Below are 24,485 nucleotides of genomic sequence, written 5' to 3' on the forward strand. Positions count from 1 at the left end.
GCTGCAGGGCTGTGACGGTCTTTTGTCTGTGAGACGGCTTGCATCGTAATAGGGCAGACTAACAGCCATCTGGGTGGTGGTGAATCCCACATCGTTAAAACAACAGTACCATGACCACTAAAGTCGTAATCATGCCCTAAGTAGGCCTTCCTGCTCACACTCTAAACAATAATCAATGCTAACATACTCGGCCCTTCCTTTGTCAATTTACTACTTCAACAAAAACTTCCTGCCTTGCAGCCCATTTATTCCCCCCCCGCACTTAATGCTGATCATTGCTTACCTTGCCTACTTAATGCAGGACCAGACCTTAATGTAGGCTAGCCTTGTCTTTTCTGTATCTGCTATTAGTCACATTTGTCTTTCTATTAACCAAATGTCTTTTTCAGCCGTTACACAGCCACCTAAAAACTCTCTCCTGAGTTGTTTTATCTGTCCTCCCGCATTTATTGCCATTCCTTTATTCATTTCAGGGTTGCTGGTCCCTGTTGACCTACCAATAACCCCTCTTCCCCTCAGCTCTAGGGGTTATATCACCCTTCTCCCTATTATGTCCCTTCTTATTCCAGGGTTTGATGCAGGGCTATCATGTCTCTACTTCCCTACCATAAGGGGTGATGTTACGCCCTGCTGTTCTTGAAGCCCCCCCTGCTCCAGTCCAGTCAATTTCCTGATGCTCCTCTCTCTATATGGGGGCCAAGTGCACTGCACGATTTTTGCCCGAACAAGCATTGACACTGTTTTTGGGCCTCCCCAGTGGATACTGGCTCAAGGGGTGGGCTCCCTCTGCATGAGACAACATTTGTCCGGACACTTGTGGAATTCCCACCGCAATCTCCGACAAAGGTGGAGCATGGCTTGTTACCTTCTTATGCATGAAGTCTTATGCATCAGAAGACATGATGATATGATGGTGGAAGTGCTACAACCCTGCAATAACTTTATCACTATACCAAGTCATATACATTATCCCTCTTCCACTGTCCGGAGAGGTTATGAGAGGGCGGGCCACTTACCTCTGTCAGGTCCTATTTGTAATTGGACTCATGACGATGCCGTGAAATGATAATGAAAATGGTAAAAGGTATACTGTTTCTGCACATTTCAAATATCTTCTTTGAGTCTTCGAACGGAGTGCTATGGGTAAGTGTACAAAAATGGTAGTATATTCTATATATCCTTTACTACAGCAGTATTTAAAAATATTTATATTTTCAAATACCAATTACGGAATGTTGTTCGATTGCATGGGAATTTCCAATAACATATGTCATGAGCTGCTCTTTTGATACTTCAATCAATGTGGGTTCAGCTATTGTCGGAATGGTGTTTTCCTTTTTAATCAGCCTGTATACAAACAAAAGTGCACTTTCACTTCCAGGCTTACTGTGCAAGCTGAATGCCCCATGCATTTGGAAGACTTTCCTATGGATGCTCATGCCTGTCCGTTGAAATTTGGCAGCTGTAAGTATTATTTGTTTCTACATTTCTTTAACACACTACGAAAATGATACTTGAGTGTGTGCGCACTCCTTTTTATACTGTATTAGCTCTCCTGTCTTGGTGAGCTGCACTCCTCAGTTGAAAACAAGTACATGGTCTTTCCAAAGTTCTCCACTGGAAATAATGTTTGTCCTCAGTATAACATTCCAGCTTTTGTTTAAATTCCACACCGACTGTAATTTTACCCTGCCCCAGTGCCTCGAGACCCTCCCTGGAGAAAATTTGCCTGGTAAGATTGGTCTGGGTTCAAAGCTTTGCGGCTCACACTGTGTTTTACAGTGCTGTTAAATCAAGCCCCGAATGTTACCCCTTAAATGTGTGGAACTCAGAATGGTGCTGTAAATTTGCCCCTTTAAAAAATGAAAGATGATGTTATGAGATTGTCTCCAGTGAGATATTGTAATGGGTCTCATTATGTGGGCTCAAAAAGAGTATTGCACCACTGACAACAGACATTGCTTCATTTGCAGTCCAGCAGAAATTCTGTGGCAAAAATCGTTGTGTTGAAAATCTGTTACAACACCTTGGGCTAGATGTACGAAGGTTAGGAAACGCGATTTCTTAATTGCGATTCTCTGCAAATAACTATTAGGAATTCACCATTCCTAATGACTGAAACTCTTTTAAGTGTGTGACTCATAGTGGGGCACAAATAGACCTATCTCATGAATATTAAAGAAGTAAGTTTCTGAAGTCAGCAGACCATCATGTCTGTGATTGCTTTTAAATACAGCAACTTTTTTCTTTTATCACAGCCCGTTTTCCTTAAAGGAAAACAGGATGGGTTAAAAAAACAATTTAACTTTTCAAAAATATCTATTAATAAACTATTCTGATAGGGGAAGGGGTCACTTGGGGACCTCTCCCCATTTGCAAACAGGTTACCACCAACATACAATCAGTGGTAAATTGCAAATGTTTTGCAAGTTACCTAATCACAATTTGGGTTTTGTACATCCCAAAAACTCATTTTTGCAGTTGAAGATGGCCCAATTCTGTGAATCTGACCGTTTGCAACCTCAAAAATGCTTCTTACATGTAGCCCTTTTTGTTTTCTCTACAGTGCAATTTAACCAGCCCATTTTGAGTTCATGAGGTTGGAAGAGGAATAATGTGTGAGTGTGATTTTACTGAACCCAAAATCCGCACATTTTACCTATTACATTTTCTCCGTACCTAGAAGATTTTCTGTGCCGGAGCAACGCAAGAGAGAGGTAATGTTTCATAGCTCTGTTTTATTTCCCGGAACTTGAAACAAGGTGCAGTCACAAATTGTTTGAAAAGATAAGGAAGGAGCGTGCAGAGTTACAAATATATGCACCCAAACATTAACAGAAATCAATCATAATAAAGTATATTCATAGAGACGTCTTCTTAACATTTGCAATGTTTTCTTTTATTCTTTTTCAACAATTTTTCACAAATGATAAAGTATGTTCAACAGCCTTTCTACAGCCGACGCGTTTCGTCCCCCAATGGGACGTCCTCAGGGCTGTGAAAAAATATATACAGAAATGTAATCAAAACAAAGAAATCAATATATATAAACAAGTACAATGCTTCATATCACTCTTCTAATTAAACAGACAAGTCACAATTGTCCTGTCGTGCGTGCAACGTGATATCTCAGTTTTTTAGTAACTATTACATTTCTATTGTACTTATAAAACAGTCGCGTAGAAACATAAATCAATAACCCATGCATTATGGTCAACAGCAGACTTATGTACAGATTAAACAAGTTTCCAATGTTATCCTGCTCACCTTTACAAATTTTACTGTGTCGGAGTCTATTCTATAGCTGTTCAATGAACAATCCTTAGGTTTTATTAGGTTTAGCTTATTTTCTTTAATTCTCTATTTGGTAATTTCAGAAGGCGGCCCAAAATCTGGAATATGTGCAATCTGTGGGGATGTCCAAAAGCAAGAACAAGGACATCTCAATTATTCCAACCCCATATACAAAAAGTGAACACAATTAACAAAGACTGCAAGTGTCTATTGCACATGGCAAATGCATCTTAGGGTGAGGCAGAGTAGTAAGGAATTGAAATATATTCCCCTTAAAAATGATAACCTGTCTCTTCTCATATTCGACCAATATATAAAATTTGTACAGTTAGTACGTTAAAAACATGTTGCTTGTATTCGCATATTCGCTAGTCTAGAGAATTGCATCATGTTCTTAGGTATCTAACAAATATCCTGAGCATGAAAGTAACAAAGTAAAAAAAAAAGGTTTTAAATTTATTATACCTAGATTTAATATCCTTAGTGATATTATTATCCTCTCTCGAATTTGCCAGTAGAACGTCCTTGCTTATTGGAGTCTTGAAGTTTAGGATTCTATAACTCCAAAAAATAAACATTAGAAAACAGCCATCCTTACTGTTATAGACAAAAAGATGGCAGTAATTCCCCTACTCCTAGTCTCACCTCTGTTTGTTATCCCAAAGAATCCTTCATCTGTACTTGATTATGCTTTCCTCTGTATCCTGGATTACCCAACTCTTGATAATCGTCAGGGCTATTTGAATAAACATGAAGAAGAAATAATATAAGTTCACTTAATATCCAGTTCCTCCTAATACACTGCATTCTATCCTGACCTAATGCTCTGCCCAAATGGTCGAAAACCTCACCTATATATAATTCCTGGGAGTGCCTTCTCGAACTTCCTCTCGTGTGCCCAGATCTTTCGACAATGTAAGCGCACAAGTAGCATGCTTAAATAGTGGCGAAAGTTTACCAATTTAGCTTAATAGGCAGCTAAATTGTATGGCAATACTGATCACCTGTTAGATACTAAGGAGCTCTCTTCTTGGTCCGCTTATAGAACGGTTCCAAGGTTTGTTGAGCCCAAGCCTACATCGTGTATGCGTGAAAGAGACACTGTAATCTCATTGGTTGTATACTCTGAGACAACCCGAGTCCGTTTTGGGTGTCCGTATGACCGTGTAATTCCCTCTGCATATTGCATCTATTTCTTGTGACAAATAAATAACTATAAAGATACAAAACGTATTTCATTATTTAATATTATTACACCATTAACTAACAAGAATAAGATTCTCTAAATTTACGTGTAGTATGATATCAATGCAAGCATCTTCCTCATTGGAAAATAGTCGATATTCAGCCTTCCTATTGGCTAATGAAACTCCCAATCACATGGCTCCTAGTTCGTAACATCGTCTCTTCTAAAGCAGCCCATGTCCGTGTCGGGTGTTGATATGGTCGTGTGGTGCCCTCTGATTTTAAATGCGTGTGATTCAAATGATATAACAACTCGTGGATTACAAATTGTAAAAGGTCCCGTTGCGTATTGCCACACCTCAATAAGTGAAGTAAGTGTATCAAATTGACGTGAAAATATATATTCCCGTGACCCGTTATCTGATTGGAGAGTATCAAGTATCAAGCCTACCTATTGGTGGGACAACCTCCCTATCCCCTGGCGGCTTTTTCGTTATTATTATTCTCGTCCTTCTCCATAATACTGTATCTATGAGTGATCGTTTCTTCCAGTATTTAAGACACTTCCTCTCTCCGATCAGAAAGGGTTAGTATCTAACTTCCTCATCGAATAAATGTTATGAAGAATTACCTATTCATATGAATATTACCTTGCCACTGAATTTCAACCTTCCAGCGGGTCATATGTCTAAATGAAAAAATTTATTTAAATACGATCTGTTAGTATCAACATAGATATATGTTTTACTGGTAACAGGCACTTAGCACTGTCCTCAAGATCCAAGGCTCCCAGTGAGCGTGGTGCCATAGTAGAAATAACATAATTTGGTGCTCTTGTTGACTGTATAAGAAAGGATGCAGTGGGGGTACTTATAAAAAATGATGTAATTCTGAATCACTATTAAGTCCCTCTCTCACCGCTCTGCATTTACTAATCCATCTGGCTTCAGTCTGTCTGATTCTTTGTTCCCAGTCCCCCCCCTTATATTTTGGGACACCTTCTGAATACCAAGGAATTTGAACTTCTTGTGTTGTTTGTGTTCAGATTCCATATGTACAAAAATAGGAGATTTGACATCTCTGTTCAATATAGATCTCCTGTGTTCCTGTATTCTAATTTTCAATTGTCTTTTAGTACTGCCTACATATAACTTGGAACATTCACAAACTATAATGTATACAACACCAATACTATTACAATTGATGAAATCATTAATTGGATACTGTTTGTTATTCCTGTATACAAAAGTTTTGGTTTTATTCATCCCATTCATCCCATCCACAAACAAAAAAACCTTTTGGTTGTACAACCGAAAGGTTTTTTTGTTTGTGGATCCTGTAATGTTTGTGAATTTGGGATGAATAAAACCAAAACTTTTGTATACAGGAATAACAAACAGTATCCAATTAATGATTTCATCAATTGTAACAGTATTGGTGTTGTATACGTTATAGTTTGTGAATGTTCCAAGTTATATGTAGGCAGTACTAAAAGACAATTGAACATTAGAATACAGGAACACAGGAGATCTATATTGAACAGAGATGTCAAATCTCCTATTTTTGTACATATGGAATCTGAACACAAACAACACAAGAAGTTCAAATTCCTTGGTATTCAGAAGGTGTCCCAAAATATAAGGGGGGGGACTTGGAACAAAGAATCAGACAGACTGAAGCCAGATCGATCAGTAAATGCAGAGCGGTGAGAGAGGGACTTAATAGTGATTCAGAATTACATCATTTTTTATAAGTACCCCCACTGCATCCTCTCTTATACAGTCAACAAGAGCACCAAATTATGTTATTTCTACTATGGCACCACGCTCACTGGGAGCCTTGGATCTTGAGGACAGTGCTAAGTGCCTGTTACCAGTAAAACATATATCTATGTTGATACTAACAGATCGTATTTAAACACATTTTTTCATTTAGACATATGACCCGCTGGAAGGTTGAAATTCAGTGGCAAGGTAATATTCATATGAATAGGTAATTCTTCATAACATTTATTCGATGAGGAAGTTAGATACTAACCCTTTCTGATCGGAGAGAGGAAGTGTCTTAAATACTGGAAGAAACGATCACTCATAGATACAGTATTATGGAGAAGGACGAGAATAATAATAACGAAAAAGCCGCCAGGGGATAGGGAGGTCGTCCCACCAATAGGTAGGCTTGATACTTGATACTCTCCAATCAGATAACGGGTCACGGGAATATATATTTTCACGTCAATTTGATACACTTATTTCACTTATTGAGGTGTGGCAATACGCAACGGGACCTTTTACAATTTGTAATCCACGAGTTGTTATATCATTTGAATCACACGCATTTAAAATCAGAGGGCACCACACGACCATATCAACACCCAACACGGACATGGGCTGCTTTAGAAGAGACGATGTTACGAACTAGGAGCCATGTGATTGGGAGTTTCATTAGCCAATAGGAAGGCTGAATATCGACTATTTTCCAATGAGGAAGTTGCTTGCATTGATATCATACTACACGTTATTTAGAGAATCTTATTCTTGTTAGTTAATGGTGTAATAATATTAAATAATGAAATACGTTTTGTATCTTTATAGTTATTTATTTGTCACAAGAAATAGATGCAATATGCAGAGGGAATTACACGGTCATACGGACACCCAAAACGGACTCGGGTTGTCTCAGAGTATACAACCAATGAGATTACAGTGTCTCTTTCACGCATACACGATGTAGGCTTGGGCTCAACAAACCTTGGAACCGTTCTATAAGCGGACCAAGGAGAGAGCTCCTTAGTATCTAACAGGTGATCAGTATTGCCATACAATTTAGCTGCCTATTAAGCTAAATTGGTAAACTTTCGCCACTATTTAAGCATGCTACTTGTGCGCTTACATTGTCGAAAGATCTGGGCACACGAGAGGAAGTTCGAGAAGGCGCTCCCAGGAATTATATATGGGTGAGGTTTTCGACCATTTGGGCAGAGCATTAGGTCAGGATAGAATGCAGTGTATTAGGAGGAACTGGATATTAAGTGAACTTATATTATTTCTTCTTCATGTTTATTCAAATAGCCCTGACGATTATCAAGAGTTGGGTAATCCAGGATACAGAGGAAAGCATAATCAAGTACAGATGAAGGATTCTTTGGGATAACAAACAGAGGTGAGACTAGGAGTAGGGGAATTACTGCCATCTTTTTGTCTATAACAGTAAGGATGGCTGTTTTCTAATGTTTATTTTTTGGAGTTATAGAATCCTAATCTTCAAGACTCCAATAAGCAAGGACGTTCTACTGGAAAATTCGAGAGAGGATAATAATATCACTAAGGATATTAAATCTAGGTATAATAAATGTAAAACCTTTTTTTTTACTTTGTTACTTTCATGCTCAGGATATTTGTTAGATACCTAAGGACATGATGCAATTCTCTAGACTAGCGAATATGCGAATACAAGCAACATGTTTTTAACGTACTAACTGAACAAATTTTATATATTGGTTGAATATGAGAAGAGACAGGTTATCATTTTTAAGGGGAATATATTTCAATTCCTTACTACTCTGCCTCACCCTAAGATGCATTTGCCATGTGCAATAGACACTTGCAGTATTTTTTAATTGTGTTCACTTTTTGTATATGGGGTTGGAATAATTGAGATGTCCTTGTTCTTGCTTTTGGACATCCCCACAGATTGCACATATTCCAGATTTTGGGCCGCCTTCTGAAAATACCAAATAGAGAATTAAAGAAAATAAGCTAAACCTAATAAAACCTAAGGATTGTTCATTGAACAGCTATAGAATAGACTCCGACACAGTAAAATTTGTAAAGGTGAGCAGGATAACATTGGAAACTTGTTTAATCTGTACATAAGTCTGCTGTTGACCATAATGCATGGGTTATTGATTTATGTTTCTACGCGACTGTTTTATAAGTACAATAGAAATGTAATAGTTACTAAAAAACTGAGATATCACGTTGCATGCACAACAGGACAATTGTGACTTGTCTGTTTAATTAGAAGAGTGATATGAAGCATTGTACTTGTTTATATATATTGATTTCTTTGTTTTGATTACATTTCTGTATATATTTTTTCACAGCCCTGAGGACGTCCCATTGGGGGACGAAACGCGTCGGCTGTAGAAAGGCTGTTGAACATACTTTATCATTTGTGAAAAATTGTTGAAAAAGAATTAAAGAAAACATTGCAAATGTTAAGAAGACGTCTCTATGAATATACTTTATTATGATTGATTTCTGTTAATGTTTGGGTGCATATATTTGTAACTCTGCAAGCTCCTTCCTTATCTTTTCAAACTGTTTGGGTAGCAGGGAGGTTAGCGATACCTCTATAGGGGGTTGAGCGTGCCCATTTGACATCACAACTGCATGATTGCCCTGTAGAGTGACCTATCCACACCCCATATCGCTTAGTTCATAATTGAATAGCAGTCACAAATTGTTCCTCGAACTTTGGAGTCCGTGCATACTTGTAGGTAGGACAAACACCGGACCCTCCATCCACTACTTATTGCCAATCTATTTGTGCCTAAGTGAGAATACACTCTGTATTCCTAACTGAATCATAGGCAGTTGGATTTACAGTGCAGTTGCTAGTTACAAGTCAGGCCAGTGCTAATAAAGGCAGTTCTTGGCAACTGTCTAGAGTGTGACTAGCAACAGCTCAGCGTTTGGACAAAAGTTTGGAAAAAATATATAACAATACCAAAATATTGTGTTAGGACTATTGGGACATCAAAAATATCATCGTCAGGAATATCAAAGGTAAAAATACTCTTTTAACTGTTGTTTTTATTATTACTTAAAATATTGATTTAGAAAATATAATTTCAATGCAATGTCATTTGTAAATGTTATTTTGTAGGTAATATATTTTAGTGTGTTTTTATTCTATGTTTATTTACTTTTTTAATGTGTGTTTCTAGTAAGATAAATTATAGGTAATGAACTTTTTGAAATTAGTGTTTTTAGTTGTATTAATCTATACAAATAATGGATTTACTATTTTTAGCAGCAGGATATTGGGTTCTTAGTGGATAAGGGTGGGGAGAATTTTAAATTAAATTGATTGTTAAGGAAGTTAATGATATGCAACTTGATAGTATAAAATGTTTACATTTATTTTGTTTCATCAATGTATATAAATAATATTACTATAAGAAATGTAAAATATTAATTTTATTGTAAATACTAAAATAAAACATTTTTAACAGAAATATATATATTTTTAAAGATAATAAAAGTCTTTTAATATTTTTTATGTTTACAATTATAATCTATTTATAATTTATTTATATTTATATTGTATTTATCGGTGTTAAATATAGTTTTATGATTGTTACTTTTGAATTATGATTTTATTTTTTATTTTATGTTTCCAAGTTTGGGGATGGTAGTTAATAATTTAAGAAACACATCAATTATTATTGGTGTTAAAAAGCGCATTTTATATTTTAATATTAAAATATGAATATATAGGTTTATAGCTTTGGTTAGTCTGTTTAAAGTTAATGATAGTTTATTTTAAATATCCTAAATGTTGTGTGCGTATGGAGTAGTGATTGGGTATAGGATTTTTTAGTTTGTAGCATTTTGCATAAAGTGGTATAGATCAAAGTGAAAATAGTGAACTTCACCTCTTTAGTGTTGAGCACATTCCCAAGTTGTCCTAGATTAAAGTGGAAATGTCACCCATTTAGTGTCCAACACTGTCCTCAAATTGGTATACATTGGAGTGGTAACAGTACATGTCACCCATTTTGTGTCCAACAGTTTCCAACAACCTTTGGAGATTGTGGTGGGAATAGTAAATGTCACCCCTTTAGTGTCCAACATCTTTCCCAAATTGGTATAGATTTGAGTGGGAATAGTAAATGTCACTCATTTGGTGTCGAAACATTGTTAAAAAGGGTCTATATTAAAATGTGATTATTTAATTCAATAATTTTAGTATGTAATCCTTTATGTTAATTGTATTTTTGTGCCACAGAATATGATTGTGTTATATAATTAGTATTGTTGGTGTTTAGCAAAATAAATAAAAAATAGTTGTGTGTAATAAATAATAGTATTAATTACTTATTCTTGCATAATCATGAGATGTAACACATTTTTGTTGATGTAATTATATTTTCAAAGTTTATTTTAATTGTAATTTTTTCATTTCAACCATATATTTGGAATGAAAAATAAACATTATTATAGAAATAAATAAACAAATAAAACATTTGTATTACAATTTTTATTATTACATACAAAAATAAAATTATATTTAAATAGTCTTACATGTTGTACAATTTCCACTTTGTCTCCCATTGTTTTACATTGTTTTAACTTTTCCTAAACTGTTCTATATACAGATTTTCAACATCATTTTAGTTTTTTTTGCATATATCAAATAATTTTACATATGTTATACTATTACTTAATTAATAGTTTACATTTTTTATTTTGTATACCATTTTCTGACATGTTTTACAATATTATTAAAACATTTTAATACATTTGTTCAAAATGTATTCAACATTTTTACATTTTTACCATACATATCTATAGGGACATAGTATTTTTTGTTTGTTTTCATTTAGCAGCCAATTTTCTTTACCACTACCTTCTATTTTGTAGTCTATTTGTGTCATTTTTTGTTAACTTTCTGGAACTCAGGTCACAGCAAGGTGTTAGTGTTCATTGGAATAGGTAAGCCCTTTTTAAAGGTTATTTTAAGGGTATAAAGGTGCAAGGGGAATTCTAGTGGGTACCTCCACTTCTGTGAATTGTCCTTGTACATATTTATTTATTTATTTAGTTATAGGTTTGTATAGCGCTGGAATCAACTCACAGTGGAGTATCTCTGCGCTTTGACGCCTGAAGAACACCAGGAGATAGATGGGGGTGGGAGCTAAATTTCATTTTTAAACAGTAAGGTTTTTAATTGTTTCCGAAATGTTAAATGGTCTGTGCATTGTTTAAGTGACAGAGGGAGTTTGTTCCATAGAGTAGGTCCTGCTATGGAAAGTGCCTTGCTTCCGTGTCTGGCTTTCTTGGCCCGTGGCACCAGCAAAAGAAGATTATTACTGGACCTAAGAAATCGAGTGGGGGTGTATGGAACAAATTTCTTTTCCAAATAGGCAGGCCCTTGCCCATTTAAGCACTTGTGAATCAGGCAGCATGTTTTAAATTTCGTTCTCTGCCGTACTGAAAGCCAATGAAGTTGGTCAAGAAGGGGTTTGGAAGCAGTTCTGGGAGGGGCATTAAGGACCAAACGAGCAGCAGTATTCTGGATGACTTGAAGTTTGGCCAACACCCTTTCATTGGCAGAAAGCAGTAGACCGTTGCAATAGTCAATCCTGCTTAGAACAAGTGCCTGAACTAAAGTTCTCCTCACTGAATCAGGCAGAAGAGGAAAGACCTTGCGCAGTAAGCTGATGGTATGAAAGCATATACCTGAGATATAGTTAACATGTTGCTTGAGTGTCAGGTCTTGATCCAGACGGACCCCTAGGTTTTTTACAATCGACTTGGGTTCAGGAACAACTCCCAAGTCGCTGGGCCACCAATCTGGGGACCAAAGCAGTTTAGCTTCTCCAAACAACATAACCTCAGTTTTACTGACGTTGCATTGAAGGCAGTTGGCCGACATCCATTGTGCCACTGCCTTCATACCGGCTGAAAAGGAGCTCTTCACTTCAGCGGAGATAGTTTTGAACGGGAAGAGGAGCTGCGTGTCATCAGCATATGACACGGGGATGAAACCATACTTACGCATCACTCTTGCCAGGGGTGCCACATAGATGTTGAAAAGAGTGGGGCTCAAACAAGAGCCCTGTGGCACCCCTTTAGAAATCTCTATCTCCGCTGACCGATACGCACCCATGGTGACACTCTGGGTGCGGCCGGATAGAAAGCTCTTTAGCCAGGCAAGGGCTTTATTTTTGATCCCGGCGTTCGACAACCGTTCTGTCAAGATGGAGTGTGACACGGTGTCGAACGCCGCTGATAGATCTAACAAAACCAGGATCACTGAAAAGCCCTTGTCTTGGTACATATGCAAATCGTCAGTCACAGATACCAGAGTGGACTCCGTACTATGCCTCGGCCTAAACCCAGACTGGGAATAGTCAAGGACGTCAGCCAATTCAATATACTTGGATAGATGGAAATTTACATGCTTTTCGGTTATTTTCCCAAGAAACGGTAGCAATGAAATTGGCCTTAGATTAGCCAATTCAGTCCAAGGAATGGCGGTGTTTATCCTAATGGGCCTGACGAGGGCTCTTTTCCATTCTTTAGGAACGTGGCCGGAACTAAGTGAAAGATTCACAAGTTGCTCAAAAATAGGAGAGAGCTGCTCTGTCAGAGCAGGTATTATCCTAGCTGGGATAATGTCATCCGAACTCCCACTAATGTTGGTAGTCAGTGTAGAAATTTCCTCCAAAGAGATAGGGGGAAGAGATTCCAAAGAATGTATATCCTGTTTCAGCTCTGTATCAGCCTGGGAAGGTGCTGTTGTTGAGGAATCATTATTATTAACAGCACTGACTATTTTATCATACATTTTGTCAATTTTAGTGGTGAAGAAATGAGATATCTCGTCACACAACTGTTGGGATGCTACTTCTACAGATTCGCAGGCTGTAGGCTTGACAAAGGTTTGCAGAATTTGATAGAGAACTCTGGGGGAGTTTCCGGCATCGGCAATTTGTGCTGTTATATGTGTCTTTCGTGCTATACGAATCGCCTTATGGTAATATAGACGATACGGTGGTCACTGGGACCACCAAACTCATAATATGGCCCTAAGTTTAATGTACCGGTATTCTTAGGAATATTGGCCCACATGCATCAAGCATTTTTGCAGTCGCAGACGGTGCGATTCCTTAAAATCGGCCGTTTTCGAATGCAAAAGTGCTTGTTGGGATGCATCATGCCATTTTAGAAGTCGCATCTTTTTTACGATTTCTAAAATTGCGTTAGCATTTAAGAAATCGCAATTGTGCGATTTCTTAAATGCTATGCATCATTAAAGAAAAATATGCGTTTATTTAAATTGGAAGTGCAATTTACCACGAAGTTCAACTTCGTGGTAAATTGCGAAATTGATTCAAAATGCACAAAAATGCATTTTTTAAACTGTAAAGTTACACACACACATGTCCTTAGGACATGTGTGTATGTAACTTATGCTGAAAATTACATTTCAGGGGTGCAGGGGGGGGTCCTTTGGACCCCCCCCTGCACCCATGAAATTTTCTAAGTGCCACTCGCAATTTCCATTGACTCCTACGGGCCTTTTGGCCCATAGGAATCAATGGGAATTGCGAAAATTAAGTTAAGAAATCGTTATTTCTTTGGGATTCGGTAAAAAATTCGATTTTTACCGAATCCCACAAGAATACCGAAAATATTGATGCATATCATTTTGCATTTCTTAATTTGCGATTCCTTATTTTTCGCAAATTAAGAAATGCAAAAAGACACAATGATGCATGTGGGCCATTATGTGTTTTGCTGGTAGGTTTTTTCTTTTTGCCCATGAATGTGTACTATGGTTATTAGAACTTTTTTTTCAAGAAATAATTTTTGGTTTATAAGAACCCAATACTTTTATCTTTGGTTTCCTTTTTTGGGGGGGTTTCCTGGAGCGTTTCTTTTTTAAAACACTGTTCCATTGGATCAGTGTCATTTTTGCACTTTTTGTATGGTGCTTTTTTGAAAAATATTTTTCCCATGTTTTGTGGATCATTACTTTAGACTATCTAGATACAGAAGAAGATCTGTAGCTACTGAACAGAAAGTTATATATATTTTTGGTGGGTTGGAAATGATATATTTTATTTTTTGGGGTAAATATGTGATTTTTTTATTTTTATTATTTTGATGTGAGGGGTTGAGTTTGGTCTTTAAGCTTTCTCATTGCCAGGTTTACATTTTTTATGTATATAGTGTATCTATTATTGTGTTATGTCAGTATTGTTTAATATTGAATGTTTAGTTAATGTTGAGACTGATGTAATAAAAGATTATGTTTATTATTTACATAAAAAAGTATTTGTCTTCTTGGTTTGGATTTTGTGACAGTTTTATGGGATTTTTGCAGGTTTCTATATATTTTATGATATGCTTTTGGCTATTATTTCTTAGTAATCTCCTTTGTTGTTTATGAAGAATTTGACTTTACATTGTAGCATGTCATACATTATTTTGGTTTGTTTGCTAAGTTAAGGTGCAATTTGACTAACACATTGCTTCATTCGTAGTTGTTTGTAGCTTTGCCTTTTAGTAATTCTGTAAATTTATAAAATGTAGGTTGGGTTCTGTCTAGTGTGGATTGGAAGGCAGTGTGCTATCCTTCCACTGTGTTGTTTGTTTTGCCTTCCTGTGATAGACGTTCCACCATCTTTTTTGGTACTTGGATTGGCATCTATGTCCAGAGTGATTCCGTCTGCTAACCCAAGTGCCTTTGAAATAATCAATTAGGGGCTTAGCTTGTCTTTGTTTTTGTTGGTAGAAATAGTTTTCTATTAGTAAGTTGTAGTGGTTAGCTACCTCTATGACAGGGTCATGGGCTAGTGCTATATATATTTCTTTATTTCAAAGGTGAATTAACTGTCTTTAGCATATTCCACACTTAGGGGCCAATTAGGATCTTGTTAGGAAATCCCTACTGACTCGGATTAGGAATGCTTTCCTTATGAATGGCACTCTGAGAGTCCCACCGACCGAGTACAATGCGTCTGTATGTGTTCGGACTCGGTTTGGTCGTACTCCAATTGAATTCAATGGGAGTCTGTGTACCCAACATTAACATAGGCTACAATTGAAAAAAGAGGTGGGTGGGGAAAAGCGTGCACCCTGTGGCATGCACCCATGGTGACCATCACACTGTGAAGGCTGGGAAAGAGGAGACCCATGGGTACCCCCTTGTGAGCAATTTGGAGGGCCCTGGGTGAAGGGGGGCCTGCTATAGCCCCCCAAAGGCTGATTCCCACAGCTGTTTCGTCTCGGCAAACCCAAGTCTGTACGAGCTGTAAGGATTGGTCATGTAATCGCTTATTCAAAAGCCGACCCCAGTGAGTCAGACTGACTGATTCGGGTGCGGGACCAATTTAGTCCTCGTGAACGGCGTCCTTGCATCGTACTTGATCGTTCAGAAAGGAGGAGGATTTGTTTGGAAACTTGGGCTCAGAACTAACATTAATGGAGCCGGACCATGCACAAATATGTCAATATTTCCCATTCCAATGGGCCGGAAATGGTATCCCGTATCTCAGCCTGCAGATCTTACCCACAGTTAAAGACACCACAGATTATAAATATGGCACTTTACTGACACTAACGCAGACTGACCTCAGCAAATGGAAATCGTTCAATTTTTCCTGGCCGGGAAGGCTGGCAGCAGTCAAAATGGCGTTACTTCTTAAACTTCTCTATGTGATGCAAACCATGCCATTGCAGCCTCCGACGCGGGCTCTAGACATACTACTAAGCTCTAATATGGGCCTTTATTTGGGAAAACAAAAGAGCGAGAATGTCCAAACCAAGAGCCTACCTGACATTGGCAGAGTGTGGGTTCCAAACCTCAGCAACTATTACCAGCCGACCCAACTGCGTTACATGGTAAAATGGTTTCTCACACTTACTGAAAAACACTGGTGCTTCATTGGCCAGGCCATAACTGGGATACATATCTGGAAGGTGCCCTGGCTACCTAAGCAGTATAGGCCCCCAAGTGTCTATGTATCACCTTTTACACGAGTGACGATGGGAGTTTGGGACAGGGTACAACGGAAACATAACCTTTCTAGCCCAATATCTCCACAAGCCCCCCTAATAGGAAACCCGGATTTTCCCCCGGTGTTAGATGGCACAAGCTATAAGGCATGGCCAATAAGCTAAATGCAAGAGGGTGGGAGATCTGTTCAACCTCGATGGTCTTATGGACTTTGCGACATTGCAGACCTATTACCCTCTCCCACACTCAGGAAAGTGGCAATATCTGGCCGTATCGCATTGGGTCCCTGGGCCATGGATTCAGCTGCATTCAGGCAGACCACTCCTGCCTGTCGAGAAGTGGCTGATCCGATAAGAAGCTATTGTCAGACATCTATGTATTCCTGAGACAACACATGCACCCAATTGCACTCTCCTGTCAGGGCCAGTTGGGAGATAGAATGCGACTACACATCCACTGACAAGGAATAAAGCAACATCCTTCACCACGGATGCACATCCACCCCCAATACAACCAGCAAGGAGATGCTCCTCAAAATAGTCCATTACTGGTACCTAACACCAGCGAAAGTAGCTACTTGGGACACAGGGGAGATGGGATGTGCCGGCGGAAATGTGGGCAAAAGGGCACCCTCGCCCACCTCCTAATGCATTTCCCCAAGTTTGGCTCTTTTGTGTTGGATGTGCTGGATGCAGTTGATATCCTGTTTAACACAGAGATACTAAGACTTTCCACCTTCATACTGTTGGGTCTCCCTAATCCTCTCACCTACCCGCTGAGGTCCCTCAGAGGCAAAGCCATAACCATCCTATTGTGGGCCACAAAACAACTCCTGTTGGCCCGATGGGGGACTGACAAGATCCCTTCTCATCAGGATTGGCTGGGATGTCCTGGGAATAGAGAAGCTCATGGTGTTAACCATACAACAACTACCATGGTTTGATCAAATGTGGCAGCCCTGCATAGAATACCTAGCTGACGAGTTCCACAAATTGACATGCCCCCAATACCTACGAGTGCTACCCCTTACCCACATCAAACCTAACACAGAGCAACGGGCCGTACCTACTCCGTAGCCATAACAACACTACGAGAGAGAGGAACTCATGCAACCCCCCTCATTCCTCCCCCTCTTGCCCCCTCTTGTTTTTACCATCTTAGGGGTCGATTATGATGGCGGTGAATCCGCATCCTCTGGGCCGGTGTAAGCCACCGCCGACCGCGGTCCTTGAAAACACCCACCGCCAGATTAGGATGGTGGTGGGATCAGCGGCGGACGGCAGGTCCGTCCGCAGCTGATCCGCGGGGTGTTGACCGCTATTTGGTGGCGGTGTCTGCAAGACACCGTCAGCCAAATTAGGATGCGTGTGGAAACATACTTTTCCACGGTGGTTTTTCCGCCATGGAAAAACATGTGGACCTTTGCTTCTGGGGGCCCCTTGCGGCCCCTCAAGGTGACGGGGGTTGGGGGTTCACATGGGGGGTACCTATGGTACCCCCCTGCATTTGCATGCACAAAGCTGCAGGCACCGCGCGGTGCCTGCCTCTTTGTGCATGCAAATGAAATGCATGCATATTTAACATTGCGGCGGGTGCTGCTTTGAGCAGCACCCGCCGCAATGTTAAAGATACCAGATGTGACCGCCCGGGTGGCGGTCACATCCTAATTCGTATGGAGGGAACGCCGCTGCCCATGCGGACAGTCCCTCCACCTCGGGGGTCCGTCCGCCATCCTAATCGACCACTTAGTTTGCATTCATCAATGCAGGTTTAAAACTTTTGTGTAGTTCGAGGTTTTTATTTTTTGTTTTTTTCATGTTACGCCAAACTACTGTCTGTGCATCAAAACGCATGCCCGCCGGCCAGTGGATGTAGGCGGCTCTTGTTGTACTATTGTAATAACGTAAAATCAATAAAAATTATTCAAACAGGAACTTGGGCTCAGAATTGGATTTGCTTTTTCCAAATTCCATTTGGAGGCCTTCCTAACGAGATCGTAATCAGCCCCTTAGTGCAGAGTGTTGGTGGTCTCTCCATATGCTTTGATTGAAATGATAGTAACAGCCTTGTATGAGTGTGTGTGGGTAAATTTGTTAAATGGTCTGAATCATGGCTTGCTCAAGGTCTATGACATTAAAATTAGTGTGCCCTTTATATTGTTTATTTATTTGTTTGATTTTATTTGTTAAGGTTGTTTTTTGTTTGATTTTATTGGTTAGTTTAATTTTAGTTGGAATGTTTTCTTATCAATTATGTCCTTCTATGGTAAACACTAATTAAGGTTTTATTTAGAAATTTTGATTTATAGTCTAATAGTTTTGAATATATATATATATATATATATATATATATATATATATATATATTCACTGAAAAAACCATAGATTATAGACCATATATAGTTAGGAATTAGCATTTAAAAAACCTTATTTTACTCACACAAAACCATTGAAATTCCATATATAGTTAGTTGCACTAACTATATATCGCGCACCCGCAATCCACTGCTGATCATGTCACATATTACATCATTCATGACATGGTCAGTGACATCACTGATGACATCACTGATGACATCTCAAATGACATCACTGATGACATCACTGATGACAACATCCAGTGACTGTATGTTTCTGTAAAGTTAAAATATGTCTTACATATTGAAGAATGAGTGGATGTATAAGTGTCTGGATGAAGGATTTAGTAGGTGCGTGACTGACTGTATGAGTGAGTGATTAAATGTGTCTCACTGAATGCATGGGTTAGTGACTAAACTGTCTTAATTTGTGCATCATTATGTCTGTTGTTCTGTAAACTGCTGCATGTGTTGATCATTAGCTATACGAGAGGCTATATGTGTTATTAATTGGTTGCCCAAGTATTTCTATGGGAGATTGAGTTTGTGTGGGGGTGGCTGGAAGGTGTGTGACTCTATGCATAGATGTGTGAGCAGTTTATTCACTAGGTGTATGAGTTCAAGAGTGCATGTGGAAACAGCTACATGGGCAGTTGACTGTGTGCATGAGTGTATTGATGAGTGAATGGATATCTCAATGCTACATGTCATAGTAAGTACATATGTAAAACACAGTACATGTGAGAGTTGGCATATATAAATAACTGTGCATGAGAGCCACTGAATGAGTGAGTGGTTGTATCGATCATTGTGAACTTGTATCAGGGATTGTATAAGAGAGTAAATATGTGTTAGTATATGTTTCAATAAGTAAGGTGTGTTTAACTGTATAGTTGAAGAAATGGAGGTGAGATTGTTTCTTTGCATGACTGACTGGGTGTGTGAGTAACTCCATGAATGAGTGGCAGTGTGTGAGTGTCTGTATACACTGAGTGTATCTAAGGTTATATTAGAGTCTGAAGAGGTTTATCGTATTAGCACAAGAATGATGTCAAATGAGATGTCATCAGTGATGTCATCAGTGATGTCATTTGAGATGTCATCAGTGATGTCATCAGTGATGTCACTGACCATGTCATGAATGATGTAATATGTGACATGATCAGCAGTGGATTGCGGGTGCGCGATATATAGTTAGTGCAACTACCTATATATGGAATTTCAATGGTTTTGTGTGAGTAAAATAAGGTTTTTTAAATGCTAATTCCTAACTATATATGGTCTATAACCTATGGTTTTTTTCAGTGAATTTTCAAGGTTTTGTAAATGCTAATTCCTAACTATATATGGTCTATAACCTATGGTTTTTTCAGTGAATTTCAATGGTTTTTTAATAGCAAATATCATAAGCTGTCGAATGTCAAGTACGTGGTAAGTGAAAACATTTTCGTGTTTATGCACACTGATCTGCTTTGAATGGTGCCCCCCCCCTCATTTCTATTAGGAGTACTCTCTCTTTGCAGATAGTGAAAGGTAGTTAACGCAGGCGTTTGCCCCCGTTGTAATCCGTCGTGCCTGCTTCTCTCTCCATTTGATTGATTGTTATCCAAGTATTTACTGTTTTAGAATTAGTTCTCTTTGGTTCATTCTCTATTTACAAACAAACACAGAGTCGCAATACTCTGTTTAGTCTTTCCAGATAACGAAAAATTGTGTAAAAAAAAAGAAAAGGAATCGAGCAAAATCAGTAGGCCACTAATGGGATCTCTTTTTGACCTCGCTAAAATAGAAACATTAGGAACAACCCCTCATGACAAATACAAAACTAGTGAGATGAACTGAACTCCACACAATGATGGCTGCAAAACAGCTCGGCTCCGCCACCCACCCCGCCCAAAATAACGATAAAGAACGGCTGCCATGATTGGTTGCGGAATGACCACGACGGAGCTACGAAATGGTGCTGCTCTCATGCTAACCCCAGCTTCAGTCTGAAACATCCAGAAACACTGTAGACTACCAATTCGATCAGTTCCGGTAGCGCCCCAATGTAACCCGGTAGAGAAGAACTAGCCCTCCCCTCTTTGACTGATGGTTCTTGTTGCCTGTCCCTTCTGTTGCCATTTAACAGAACTATTTAGCCTGCTGAAAGGGGTTGTGTTCCGACCGCTGGTTGGTGGAGACATTTTGACTATATTCTGTACCTGCGTTGTCGCGTAATGCGTCATATGACGCGCCGCGTTAGCGCATCCGAAAGTCATCCGGGGCGCGCAGCGCGTAACGTAAGCATAACAAGTCATGTGACTTGTTAATAAAACTTTTCATTGGTTCATTTTACTTTTCTTATTGTAATGATGAAAGGCTTGGTCATATGACCTAAAAATTACGCTTTTCATTACTTCCGAACATTATTTTTTCTTAAATATATGTTATAATGTTCCAGGCTAATGTACTTTCCCGGAAATTTTACAACTGTCCTGCAAGTAAAATATATTCTTTTTTCGAGAAAAAGAGCGTTTCTTCGTCCCATGACGGAGCCGTTGAGCAAAAGAGGGTCGACCTGCTGTCTTAGTCGCCGATACGCCTGAATATGAGATTCTTATCGATCACTTTATGTTGCAGGAATAGAAAACACAACAGCCCTTGACCATTTATCTTTACTGCGCTCCTTCGTATTATACCTTTTACCCTTCATGTAATTGGTCTGCTTTATTTCACTTGCCTTTTAATGATTCTAAAACAGTGACTATTATTAAAAACTTTACCAATGTATATACTACTACCATGTTTTCTTTTAAAAACCTTTATTGTGAAAATGTCATTATACAAATACGAGCCTATAACCACGTGGGCCTGCCACAGAGCAAACTGTAATCGTATATGATGAATAGACATTTACACTGTAGAGGAACGTAACGGGCGGGCCATTAGGTTGCAAGAACTAAGGTGTCTAACATGAACATTAGATCCTGAGCTAATGTTCACACGTACAAAAACAACCGCTGTTGTTTTTGTACGTGTGAAGATTGGATTAACTCTACTAAAAGACCAAAGAAGAATAAAACGGAAAAACTTACAAAAATTGGGACTTGATATCTTGATTGAACTAGTTTTCTCTAGCTCAGGATCTAATGTTCATGGTTTAAACTGCACAAACGTGGCCCCTTTGGAGTCACACTTTGTCTGATCCTGGTTGGGTGACCAGTATCTGATCCTTTTTGAGCTTACCAAATAGTATTTTGTATTAATAATTTTTTTCTTTCCAGCGCAAACTTTCCCCACTCACCCGTTCTCTTTTGTGTTGTAAGGTGTCTAACAGTTACGGAATCGGTGGACGTACATTTTATAATTAAAATACGACAGGGCCAGTTACAATAAAATTATCTAGATATACATTTGCGGGCAAGTACCATGGGTGACGTTAATTCGAACTTTCAACAGTACAGTAATCAATAACACATCAGAACTTAATATCAATAGGGATGTCGAAATAGTCAATCAATTCTCGTCCCCGCCCGCCATGTGCTTCAAAACTGCATACGTATCTCGTGATTTCAAGGTTCTGCAACCAGTACACAACAAGGAGTTACGAGTCCCATTTATTCCGGCGCCATTTTGGGCGAGGACGGGCAGGTCCAGGATATAGTCAAAATGTCTCTACCAACCATCGACTATGATGATGTTCATATGCTGTATTTATTAGAGTAACACTCATCTGTCCACATGAAATTAATTTGCCACAATCTAAACATGTCATTTTAATCTTTCCAAAGTTCTTCTAAATATTTGGGACCGTTTTCCTTGCCTCTGAAGCTCTCAGTGCCACTTCTTTGATGAATGTACTAGCAGGTCAGGGGTTCTCCTCCAAATCTCTCTTTTATGCAGCACTATAATTAATTGGTGCCACCTCTCCATATGACGATGCATGGTATAGTTACCACAACTATATTTTTTTTCGGTTCCTCTGGAGAGTTCATCGTGGCAGATGAAGCGTGTAACGTACCGGGCATTTACCTTTTTTTGCATGTACAGGAAAGGAAAAAAAAATCGAGCGTCCGAGTTCTAAGGTGTCCCAGGGCCATTTTAGTGGACCAGGCCCAAATCAAAAGAACAGGCCGCCATTTTGAGAGTCCTCTTGCAGCCGCCTGTCGCTGTAGCATCAAGAGCAGCCGAAACTCAGCTGAATGGCAACTGAAACGGTAAAGGGGCGCCCCACTACAGCAGACGAGCCTCCACCTAGGAAGGCCCATTCACGCCGTCTCCCCCCCCCTTCGGGCACCCCACGCCGTTATTCGGAGCAGTATTGTAGGATGGCCACACCAGTGCAGCAACTTGCTAGACATCACCTCGGTGGTAACCGAATCTCAACGCCTTGTGGTGTCTTCTATTCAAAAAACATTGTTATGCTGCCTTCGACCTATTCGCCGCAAGTGCGCACACAACTCAACTGCATAGCTTGCTAGACACCACCTCGGTGCCATCCGGATCTTGGAATGTCAGCACCTTTTGGTGTCTTCTCTTCAGAAAATATTGTTGCGCTGCCTTTGGCCCCATTCGCACATCAGTCCGCTACTGACGCCATCTCACAGGCTAATGGGGCGCCCCACGCCGACTTTCAGCATTGTAGAATGACCACACCAGTACAGCAACTTGCTAGACATCACCTCGGTGCCATCCGGATCTCGGCGCCCCACTGCAGATGAAGTGCCTCTCAACTATGAAACCACCACGGTGACATCCGGATCTTGGCGCGTTGTGCTGCCTTCGGCCTATTCGCACATCGGTCCGCTACTGACGCCATCTCACAGGCTAATGGGGCGACCCACGCCGAGTTTCAGCATTGTAGGATGACCACACCAGTACAGCAACTTGCTAGACATCACCTCGGTGCCATCCGAATCTTGGCATCTCAACGCCTAGTGGTATCTTCCATACAAAAAATATTGTTACGCTGCCTTTGGCCCCATTCGCACATCAGTCCGCAACTTAGACATCACCTCGGTGCCATCCGGATCTTGGCATCTCAGCGCCTTGTGGTGTCAGTCAGAAAATATTGTTGCGCTGCCTTTGGCCCCATTCGCACATCGGTCCGCTACTGACGCCATCTCACAGGCCAACGGGGCGCCCCACGCCGACTTTCAACATTGTAGGATGGCCACAGAAGTGCGACAACTTACTAGACACCACCTCGGTGCCATCCGGATCTTGGCGCGTTGTGCTGCCTTCGGCCTATTCGCACATCGGTCCGCTACTGACGCCATCTCACAGGCCAACGGGGCGCCCCACGCCGACTTTCAGCATTGTTGGATGGCCACACCAGTGCGGCAACTTACTAGACACCACCTCGGTGCCATCCGGATCTTGGCGCGTTGTGCTGCCTTCGGCCTATTCGCACATCGGTCCGCTACTGACGCAAACTCACAGGCCAACGGGGCGCCCCACGCCGACTTTCAGCATTGTAGGATGGCCACACCAGTGCTGCAACTTGCTGGACACCACCTCGGTGCCATCCGGATCTTGGCGCGTTGTATTGCCTTCGGCCTATTCGCACATCGGTCCGCTACTGACGCCGCCTCACGTGCCAACGTATTTTCTACGCATTTTATACCCTATGCCGCATAACAGGTCATGTGACTTGTTTATAAAACTTTTCATTGGTTCATTTTACTTTTGGTTTCCTAATGATGGAAGGCTTGATCATATGACCTAAAAACAACACTTTTCATTTTATGAAAACTTTTTTTTTTTTCCCAAACGATGAAAGCCCCACCTTGTTTCTGGATGTTTCAGACTAAACTGGCGTCAGCATGAGAGCACCACCATCTCGTAGCTCCGTCGTGGTCATTCCGCGAGCAATCATGGCAGCCGCTCCCCACCAGAAGCCTGCAGGAGT

General features: G+C 39.9%; 1 protein-coding gene across 2 annotated transcripts in view; it reads left to right on the forward strand.

The window, feature by feature from the left end:
- The window catches only part of GABRA2 (gamma-aminobutyric acid type A receptor subunit alpha2), a 567,584-nt gene that overhangs the window by 308,972 nt on the left and 234,127 nt on the right, over positions 1-24,485 (forward strand). For both annotated transcript variants that reach the window (XM_078678235.1, XM_078678236.1), the window contains one exon: positions 1,382-1,464. In XM_078678235.1, the coding sequence (XP_078534361.1) occupies positions 1,382-1,464 (83 nt within the window). The remainder of the gene's footprint in view (positions 1-1,381; positions 1,465-24,485) is intronic.

The sequence above is a fragment of the Lissotriton helveticus genome, chromosome 2_2 (genome assembly GCF_964261635.1).
Source record: "Lissotriton helveticus chromosome 2_2, aLisHel1.1, whole genome shotgun sequence".
NCBI classification, from domain to species: Eukaryota; Metazoa; Chordata; class Amphibia; order Caudata; family Salamandridae; genus Lissotriton; species Lissotriton helveticus.